Raw genomic sequence first — 10,236 nt, 5'->3', positions numbered from 1 at the left:
CGGTCTTGCTCTGTAACTTTATTCACACGGGGGTACCCTGCAGCCCCCACCCCGCCTACCGCTGCGGGGGCAGGGGGAGGCTGGGCGGCGGGAGGCTGGGTGCTCCAGGGGGGTCCAGGCCCCTCCGGGGGATCACTGGCAAGTGTTGTAGATCTGGACCTGCTGGTTGATGGTGGCCAGCACCTCCCTCATTCTGGCCTCCAGCCCGCCCAGCTGGGCTGCTTTGGCATCCAGGACGCGCTCGTTCCGCTCGTACTCCTCCTCCAGTGCTGCAGGGACAGGGGGAACATGAGTCGGCTTGGCCCCCCCACCGCTGTCCCCACCACCACCCCAGCATCCCCCCTCCGGCCTCACCTCGCAGCCGCTGCAGCTTGCCCTGGGCGTCCTGCAGCAGTCCCGCGGCCTCCTCCCGCAACTGCTGTGCCCGCCTGCCTGCCTGCTGCGCGCCCTGCGCCCGATGCTCCACCAGCTCCTGTGCTGTTCGGTACTGGTCCCGAAGAGAGCCCTCCAGCACCTGCTGGGCAGTGGGGCTGGTCAGTGGGATCATCGAGGGACCCCTGCCAGCACGCCGCTGCCCCCCCGATCAGCCACCTGCTTGGCCTCGCCGGCCCGCTCCCGGGCAGTGCTGGCTGCCTCCTGGGCACGCGTGGCTGCCAGGCTGTTGTTGGCACGTTTCACCTTCAGGGCATCAGTCTGCCTGTCCAGGACCCCAATCTGCTCCATGGCACCTGCCAGCTGCTGCTCTGCACTTCCTGTCTGCGTCTGCATCTGGGGTTCGGTGGCACGAAAGATTGGTGTGGTCGCACTGACCGCGCGGTGGGGATGGGGTCCCACAGTCATAGGGATGGGGCTCTTACCGTGCTAAGGGCTCTCTCGCTGTGCTGGATGTCACCGGCAGCTTGCTGCAGTGCCTGCTCGGCCATGCCCTGGGCTTGCCGCGCCTCCTCCAGTGCCTGCCGCACTGCTTCGGCCGTGCCCCGCACTCCCTCCGCTCGTGACCTGCGGCCAGAGACAAGGTCTCAGCATAGCCTGAGCTGGGGGTTCCTGCAGGGATTGCGTCTTCACATCCCCGGGCTCACCTGGCCCGCTGGGCATCCTGCAGCAGCTGCCCAGCCTGATGCACATCACTGGCTGTCTGCTCCAGGATGGCATCCACGCTGGCCAGGCTGCGCACCCGCTTCTTGATCTCCTCGGCCAGGCGGTGGATCTGGTCCGGTGCAGCAGGGAGTGACAACTCCAGTACCCGACCGGCTACCACCTCAATGCTCTCAGGATCAGCCCCCTCCTCTGCAGGTGGAAGCAGTCAGTGTGTTCCCTGCAGCACGCTGGGGTGGAGGGGGCAGGCAAACCAAAGGGCAGAGGGGAACATAGGAGAGGGCAAGGGGGCCAAAGATGGCTGGAGGGCAAAGGATGGTTGGGGCAGGGCAGGGACCATGCAATGCAGCATGGGGCAGGGGTGGCACAACCCACATGCAGTGTCGGGACAACGCAGCGCAGCGCAGTGGAGGGTCAGTGCAGTGTGATGCAGGTGCAGAGACAAAAAGCCCTGGGCAGGGGTGGCCAGCCCTCCCGGCATGCTGGCACTCACGGCTCAGGAAGGCCTTGACATGGCTGATTAGCTCCCTCAGCTCCTTGTTGGAGCTGTCCACACGAGCCCTGGTCTGGTTCGCCTTGTCCAGGGCTGCCTGCGCTCGCAACCGGGCCTCCTCTGCCTTCCCCTTGACCTCTGCCACCTGAGCACGGGCAGAGACCCTTGGTGCCAGCCCCAAGGGCTGCAGAGGGTGGCTGTGCCACCAGATCCCACCAGACCCATGCGCCACACACCTTGCGGGAGAGCTGGGCCATGTCGCTGTCAGTCTGACGCAGTTCCTCCTGGGCATGGCGTGCCCGGTCCAGGGCACTGTCAGCCTTTGACACGGCTCCACCACAGCTCAGACCACCACAGCGTCGTCCCCCATCCTCATCCCGGCACCCAGCACCGCCACAAGGGCTCTCGGCACAGGGCACATCACCTGCCACACCGCAGACCTGCAAGGCAGCATGGGATCAGGGCAGCTCTGGGTGCCATTCCCCCAGTCCCCTCCCTGTGCCCCACCTTCTCATTGAGCGGGTGCAGGCTCAGTGCCTGCGCCCTTGCTGCCAGGTCCATCAGTGCCCGCCGGCTGGCCGCGTTGTGGCGATTGAAGGCATCCCGCTGGCTGGCCAGGAGCTGCTCAGTGCGGTGACGAGTGGCTGCTGAGATGCTGACAGGGCTGGGCACGGCGCGGGTGGAGGCGTCCGCCTGGCGCTCGGCCTCCTGTGACTCCTCATAGGACTGGCGAATACTGTCATATGCACCTGGCGGGGCCAGAGACACTGTCAGACCCCTGGCCATGACCTGACCACTCTGGCCTGGCTCTCTGATGTGGCTCACCAAGGAAATTGGAGGTCTTGAGGGTGTGTAGCCGCTGTTCCAAGTCCTGCAGGCTGTGGTTGAGGGCGCGGGCGCCCCGGTCCACAGTGTTCAGCACATGGCTAGCATTGAAGTTGGCATCCTGAGCAGCCGTCAGCTCCCCTTCCACCCGTGTCAGCCTCTCAGTTGCCTCCTCGATCTGCTGCCTGCAAGGGAAGGGGGTGAAAAGCTGCCCCCACAGCTACCCTGGGAACCGTGCCCTATGGCAAGTACTCACCGCAGCCCCTCCATGGTGTGTGTCAGGTGGGCAGCGGTAGCAGCAGTGGTGTTGCGGGTGGCCACCACATCACGTACGGTGGCCAGGTTCTCCTCCAGCTGCCGGAAGGTGCCCTCGAAGGCGCCAGCAGCCCCAGTGTGCTGCAGGAGGCTGGCCCGCTGTGCCAGCGCTCGGGTACGGGCGGCCAGATCCTGCACCACACGGTCCCAGTCCCCGAAGCAGGGGTGGCAGGGCTGGCAGGCAGGGAAGGTACCGGCAAAGCCCCGGGCACACTGGTCACAGCGGACTCCTGAGATGCCAGGCTGGCAGTCGCAGTGGCCACTGCTGCGGTGGCACTGGGCACTGGCAATGCCACGGGGGTCACAGTCACAGGCTGCAGGGAGAGTAGTGTCAGGGCACCACACAGGGCGCACTGTGATTCCCCTGCTGGCACTGGCTCTCACCTCGGCACTGCTGCTGCGGGTCACCCCAGTGGTGCTCCTGGCAGTCGGTGCAAGTCTGGCCCCCAAAGCCTGGCCGGCAGGAGCACTGCCCTGTGAACTGACAGACATGGCATGTCCGAGGCTGGCACTGCTGCAGCACACCCCCTGCCCCATCCCATCCCCTCAACCCCTTTCCCTGTCGTGTCTCACCTGGTTGCAGGTGGGTGTCAGGGAGTGCTGGGGGTGGCAGGCGCAAGGCTGGCAGCCTTTCCCACTGGCCAGGTTCCAGAAGTTGGGGCTGCAGCGGTCACAGCTCTGACCCTCCACATGGGGCAGGCAGTGGCACTGCCCGCTGTGCCTGTCACAGTGGCACTGCTGGGGCCCACAGGTGCTGGCATCAGTGCCCAGGGGGTTGCAGGAGCAACCTGCAACCAAGAGGAACTCAGCAGAGATAGAGATGAGGGAATAAGGACAAGGATGGGGATGAGATTGGGATGGAGATGGGATGGAAGTTCTGATGGGGACAGAGAAGGAGTAGGATGATGATGGATAAGGGTGGAAGCAGGGTGGAGACAGAGATTGGGCAAGGATGGGATGGGGACTGGATGGAGGTGGAATGAGAGCAGCATAAGGACCCCTGGTGGGGATGGGACCAGATTCAGGATAGAGCTGGAATAAGGACAGGATGAGGATAGATGGATTGCAGTGGGGATGTGATGGCAATGGGGACAAGAATGGGCATGAGTATAGGATATAGATGGGATGGAGTAAATTGGACATTGGGACAGGGACTGGGCCACAGTGCAGGGCCTGGGCAGAGGAGAAAACCCTGTTCCAGGGCAGGGCTGCAGGGACTCCACAGCACTGTGCACAGGTAGGGGCAGCCATGGGTGCACACGGTCCCCAAGGACATGTCAGGCCCTGGAGGCAAGTCTGTCTTGGCATGGCAGTGGGTACTCACGCCTACAGCTGTGTCGTGTGGCATCTCCATAGAAGCCGGGCTGGCACTCGGCACAGTGGGGCCCTGCTGTGTTGTAGAGGCAGCGCAGGCACTCCCCTGTGCGCCGGTCACACGCCTCTGGGTCCGTCACATCGATGTTATCATGGCACTGGCAGGGCAGGCAGCGCCCACCCTGCAGAGGGTCCCCATAGTAGCCAGGGGCACACTCGTCACAGCGGGAACCTGCTGACAGAGAGCGCTGGGCAGTGCCCAGAGACAGGGCACCCCAGAAGGCACTGAGCGTGCCATGGCAGGTACCCACCTGTGTACCCAGGGCTGCAGTGGCAGATGACCTGTTGGGAGCGGCTGTCTTGGTAGCAGGAGGCAGCGAAGTGGCGGGGGGTGCTGGGCCCCTCAGGACAGGGGCAGGGCCGGCAGTGCTGCCCCAAGCCAAGCGCTGGGTTCCCAAAGTGTCCGGCCGCACACCTGCAAGTGGGAGGTCAGCAGGAGCCAGGGCCGCTGGCACCACCCTGCCCCAGTCTGGCCACGTACCCCACGTACCTCTGGCACCTTTCACCATCCGTGTGGTCCCGGCAGCGCAGGCATCTGCCTGTCCGAGGGTCACAGTTCTCGGCATGCCCATTGCACTGGCAGGGCCGGCAGACAGGGAAGCCCCAGTGGCCGGGCTGGCAGCGGTCACAACGTGGGCCATGGGTGCCCTCACGGCAGGGGCACTGCCCTGAGGTGCTGTCGCAGATGGTGCTCACTGAACCCTCACGGCTGCACTGGCACGCTGGAAAGCACAGCAACCAGCGTCTGCCCCCGAGCTGTAGAGAGCATCCCTTCCTCATGCCCCCAGCCCCAGAATGCCCAGGCTCCTCTTCCACTGGCACTCACGTCGGCACCCGCCGGGCCCAAAGCCAAAGGTTCCCGGAGAACAGCGGTGACAGCGCCGTCCCACGACATTGGGTTTGCACTGGCACTGCCCGCCCTGGGGCTGGCACTCAGCACTGAGCGAGCCCTGGGGGTCGCAGAGGCAGGCTGCAGGCAGAGAGCAGGGTCAGTGTCAGCTGCTGTGGGAGAGGGTGCAGGACAGGATGTGGGACTGTACTCACGCAGTGCCCCATCATGCAGGATGGCCGAGAGGCTGTGCAGGAGGCGGGAGCAAGGCTCGGCCACGGGTGAGGGCCCTGCAGCGTGGAAGGGCTGGGCACAGTGGTACCGCTCAAAGGTCTCCCGGCGTTCCATGGAGCTGGGGTCACCCGCAATGAACATCTCCAGTGAGGAGTAACGGGGCAGGAGCACCAGCTGTGGGGTGAAGTCAGTGGAATGTCATGTCCCTTTCTCCCTGTGTTGCCTAGGGCTGCATCCTATCCCCCGAAGGGTTGCTGTCCCCATCCCACTGCCCACGTGCCCCTCACCGAATCGATGAGCACACTGGCAGTGGGATCCTGATGAGCAGCAGCACAGCCCAGTTCCAGGCGGAGCGTGTAGGAGATACCCTGCTCCAGACAGATGGGCTGGGACAGCACCACATACCTGGATGGGGGCAAAACAGCAAGGGCAGCCACGTGCCTCCAGTTAGCTGCAGCACTGCCCAACCCAACTGAGGTGCTTACCTGGCACCAGAGGAGAGGCTGGTGGAGAGCTGGTCGTCAGCAGGGATGGTGTTTCCACAAGGGCTGCTGGCGGAGACGGGCTGGGGCGCAGCACCTTCAGCACCACCTCCTGCCAGGCCTCTGGGTGCTAGCAGCCGAGAAGGGGCAGTGTCAAAAAGCCTCACCATCTGGAACTCCCCACCACTACCTCCCCACCTGGCAATGTATCACACTTGACCGTCTGGTGCTCACCTGGGGCTCATAGCGGATGACCACATCATACTCAGTGGAGAAAGGCACGTCACTCACGTGAAACTCCACCCAGCCACCTTCCAACATGCGGGCAAAGCCTGTCCCTGTCCAGGAAGCTGGACGATCTGGGGGGGGCTCACGCTCCACCACTGAGCCCTGGTGCAAGCAGGTGTCATGAGATGGGACCCTAAAAATTGCCTTGGCCAGCAGGCACTGCTCTGGCCCGAGTAGGGCGGCAGACCACCGCCTGCTGGTTTGTGGACCCTGCAAAGGGGCACCCACTGCCCTGCTCTGCCTGATGTCCTCCCCAGGGACACCTTCATACCTTACCTGATGCAGCCGTGCATCCTCCGCTTCATAGGTGTAATGATCCAGGTTGATACGGTAGAAACCGGTCTCCACGTGTTCACACTGTCGTCCTACCACATGGCTGCGGCACTGGCACTGCCCTGTCCCCATGGCACACCTGGTACCCCAGCAGCACCATCAGCCCTGATGCCAGGAGGGGTGCCCCTTGCCCTCTGCATCCCCACAAAGACTCACAGGTTGTTGCGAGCACCTCCCACATCGCAGTCACAGGGCCGGCAGCCCGGGAGGTCATGGCTCAGTCCCCAGTGCTCGGGCTGCCAAGGGAGAGGGTATTAGACAGCAGCCATGTGTGTTCTGTAGTCCTGAGCACCATGCATGGGCCGTGGCACAGCCCCACTCACCAGACACTGGTTGCAGCTGCGCCCGGTCACCAGCCGCTTGCAGAAGCACTCCCCAGTGACAGGGTCACACCGGCTGCCATCAACCACTGTGCCACGGGGGTCACACTGGCACCCTGCATGGAGAGCCAGCAGTTTCCAGCAATGCCAAGCCACATGCCTGACCCCAGTAGGTGCCAGCCTGGTACCTACTCTGGCAGCCTTGCGGGTTGTCGGTGCTGAGGCCGAAGAAGCCAGGTTTGCAGCGATCGCAGCGAGGACCAGCCACGTGCTCTTTGCAGCGGCACTGCCCCGCAATGAGGCCCCTGGCTGGGTCATCTGCGCTGTCGCACAGCCCACCATCCAGAGAACCCTCAGGGTCACAGTCGCAGGCTGGGGACACAGGCAGGGTCAGCACTGTGAGCACCAAGGCACCACCCTGCACAGCCTGTCCCATACTGACCTCGGCACACCGTGGGGTCCCGCAGGTCCTTGGTGGGGTCCTTGTAGTAGAAGGGCTTGCAGAGGTGGCAGCGGCGGCCCATGGTGTTGTGCTGGCAGCCATCACACACAGCCCCACTGACGTTCCCCGTGGCCAGGAACACGGCCATATCAAAGTGGCACCGCCATGAGTGCTCATTGCAGTCACAGCCTGTAGGGACAGCACCATGGCACAGCATGCAGCACCACAGCCCACTCATGGCAGGCAGCACCTGCAGTGCCAAACCCCCCCTGCCTGGGCTCTCCTTGCTCTGATATGCAGCACCACAACCCCAAACCTCTCCAAAGTACAGCCTGCAGCACCCCAAACACCTCCAGCCAGTCTGCATGATGCCAGTCACCACCAAACCACATCCCACTGTACAGGACACCAAAACCCCAGCACAGCCTGACAGCTCTGGCACCAGGACCACTGTGCCAGGAGCTGGTGCCAGCAGAAGCACTCACGGCGACAGGCGTTGGTGCTGGAGCCCTCGGCCGGGCGCCAGGGCAGATCTTGGTAGAAGTCCTCGCAGCGCTCACAGTTCAGCCCCTGCGTGTGGTGTTTGCAAACACAGCGCCCGTGCACCTGCCAGGATGCCAAGGTAAGGGGCTGCAGGACTAGGCGGCACAGCTACCCAGCTCCAGCAGGGCACACAGGCCTGGCTTGCCCTACCATGCCGTCGGTGGTGGCGGGAGCCCCGCTGAGTGGGGCGCACTCAGAAGCGTGCCCGTAGCAGAAGCAGTTCCCACGCATCACCAGCTCGTAGAGCGCATAGTAGTACTTCTCCCGGATCTCCCGTCGTGAGTCCAGCAGGTTGTCCCCCAGCGTGTGCAGCTTGGTGAGGTTCACACGAAGGTTGGTGACACGCAACAGGTCTAGGGCAGGGAGAGACCCCTGTTGGCACAGGGTGGCTGGACACGTCTATGCACAGCTCACCTCTGCGGGGCACAGTTGGGCTGGGCTGTGCATGGCACGGGAGGCTGTGGGTGGTTCAGAGGAGCTGGGCATGGCTGGGATGCGCTGTGCAGGGCTGCACAATATCAGGCTGGTCTGTTGTGGTTTTCTATATCACACATTATTGGCCCAGAGCTGTGCATGGTTTGGCTCACAGGCACGTGGTTGCACGTGGCCAGGCTGGGCTGTACATAGCTGTGAGGTTCAGCACCCACACATGTAGCTGGTGCACAGTCTGGCTGTGCATGGGGCAGGGCTCTGCACTCCCACAGCAGAGGCAGGCTGAGACCCTACCAGTGCAGAACAACACCCTTGGCACAGCACCTTTGGGCGTCTGGGGGCACTGACCATCAGGGGCCGTACCCAGGAGATGGCTGTGCCTGGTGGGCGCAGCCTGGGGGCTCTGGGAAGGACGGGATGGCTTCCCAGAACTGCAGTTTCCCAGTAGCCCTGCCCTGCAGATTCCTCCCCTCCTGCTCCCAGTCTAAATTTAGCCTCGTGTGATTAACCCACTGTGTCCTGGGCCCAGCCTGACTCCCCATCCTGAACCACAGCTAGTGCTGGGCTCAGCCATGGCACAGCCATCCTCCACTTAACCCAATGCAGCCTGAACTTTAGCTGTTCTCCCAGGGCAGGGTGCAAAGGAGCACAAGACCCCACAGGCTGGATCAGGTCCTGACTCCTGTGTAGGGCCCAGAGCAGGGAGAGAGCAGCCAAAATAGCTACACCCAAAATAGAGCAGCCAAACAGGAGCCCAGATGGCTGGTAACTCACTCTGGATGGCAGGGCTGTAGGGGTCCCGGATGGGGATGGCAGGGTCCAGCACCCGGTAGATGACCTGGAAGGGACAGCAAGGTGATGAGAGCAGTGCAGGGGATCCCCTGACTCTCCTGGGACACTACTAGGGCCTCACCTCCCCCTCAGTGGAGGGCTCGATGTCGGAGTAGCGGGACTCGCAGACAACATCATCAATGCGGCGTGGGGCCCCATGGGGGACGTGGGGAAAAGAGGCAGCGCAGTCATAGGCAAAGTAGCGATACACTTTCCAGGTGTGCCCAAAGTCAGCTGAGCGCTCCACCAGCATGGCCGCGGGGCGGAAGGTCTGTGAGACATCCAGGTGGGACAGGGGCTAGTCCCACAGTCCCTGAGGGCGTGTTCCATCCTGTCCCGTCCCAGCCTGGGTCCCCACACGCTGGGACCCACCTTGAAGGTCATGATGAGATGGGTGAAGTGGAACTCGGCTTCCAGGTCCAGCTGGATGCTGACGTGCTCCACACCTGGGGATGACAAATATGACAAGTGTAAGCACCCGCTCACAGGTCTTGGAGGCTCGCCCCCTCCACCCGGCAGTGGTCCAGGGGCGCGGCCGCGGCCACAGGCTGAGTCACACTTCCTCAGTGTGGGAGGAAGGGAAGGGGAGCCCCCCCGGGACAGGACAGGATGCCCCAGCACCCCCACCCACTGCTCACCATTCTCCGACTGCCACCAGGCTTTCTTGGGGCGGGGGGGCAAAGCTGGTGACTACATTCTCGATGCGGTGGCTGTTGGTGTTGCTGCGGGCATCGTAGGGCCGCCGCGAGTCGCAGATGAAGCACTTTTTCTCTTCCTGCGAGTTGGGAGGCTCAATGATGCGTGTCCCCAACCCTATCCCGTGCCCCTCATCCGGCTCCCCCAAGCCCCGCGGTCCCACTCACCTGGAGGTGGCTGACGATGCAGTAGGGCTGGGGCCGGCGCAGCCCGCAGGTGGAGGTGGCACTCAGGCGGGCCGCTCGCCCCACCAGCAAGTCCCCGGTGGCTGGGTAGCAGCTGCCGCGGGCACAGCCCTGGGGGGAATCGGGGGCCAGGGCCACCCCCAGCCCTGCGGAGCGGCGGGTGGTTGAGGGGCGGGCGGGGGGGCCGAGGCCGGGGCCCCTTCCGCGACCGCCCGGAAACAGGACGGCGGGGCCGGGCCGGACCCTGCCGCCCACCGGCCCCGCTGCGGCGGGGGCCGCGGACTCACCGGCCAGCAGCGGCAGCAGCAGCAGGACGGCGGGGCTCCGCTTCGCCGGGCTCCGCATCGCGGGGCGCGACGGGGCGAGACGGGACGGAAAGGGGCTCAAAGGGCGCGCAAAGGGGGCGCTGGCAGGTGCGCGCCCGTCCCGTCCCGTCCTGTCCTGACACACCGGTTCCCCTTCTCGTTACCCTTCCCAGTCCCTTCCCCGGCCCCTTCTCGGTCCCTCCCGGCCCCTCCG

General features: G+C 64.3%; 1 protein-coding gene across 1 annotated transcript; it reads right to left on the bottom strand.

Annotated features, from left to right (window-relative positions):
* Positions 1-9: 9 nt before the first annotated feature.
* On the bottom strand, positions 10-10,191 carry LOC120758180 (laminin subunit beta-2-like). Its single transcript, XM_040076138.2, is given in 35 exon segments — positions 10-269; positions 355-514; positions 592-768; positions 858-999; positions 1,080-1,287; positions 1,589-1,733; positions 1,825-2,028; positions 2,096-2,337; positions 2,414-2,598; positions 2,670-3,042; positions 3,113-3,209; positions 3,302-3,516; positions 4,053-4,274; positions 4,354-4,517; positions 4,593-4,824; positions 4,929-5,072; positions 5,147-5,339; positions 5,453-5,570; positions 5,651-5,732; positions 5,735-5,777; positions 5,882-6,037; positions 6,212-6,347; positions 6,425-6,504; positions 6,592-6,704; positions 6,781-6,960; positions 7,031-7,219; positions 7,516-7,636; positions 7,724-7,926; positions 8,780-8,843; positions 8,919-9,107; positions 9,209-9,282; positions 9,475-9,511; positions 9,513-9,611; positions 9,700-9,863; positions 10,005-10,191. Coding segments are annotated over 35 exon segments (5,346 nt in total). The 5' UTR covers positions 10,063-10,191; the 3' UTR covers positions 10-132.
* Positions 10,192-10,236: the final 45 nt, after the last annotated feature.

This window comes from Hirundo rustica, chromosome 12 (assembly GCF_015227805.2).
Source record: "Hirundo rustica isolate bHirRus1 chromosome 12, bHirRus1.pri.v3, whole genome shotgun sequence".
Classification (NCBI taxonomy): domain Eukaryota; kingdom Metazoa; phylum Chordata; class Aves; order Passeriformes; family Hirundinidae; genus Hirundo; species Hirundo rustica.
The sequence above is the reverse complement of the archived record's forward strand: the minus strand, read 5'-3'. Positions and strand labels throughout refer to the sequence as shown.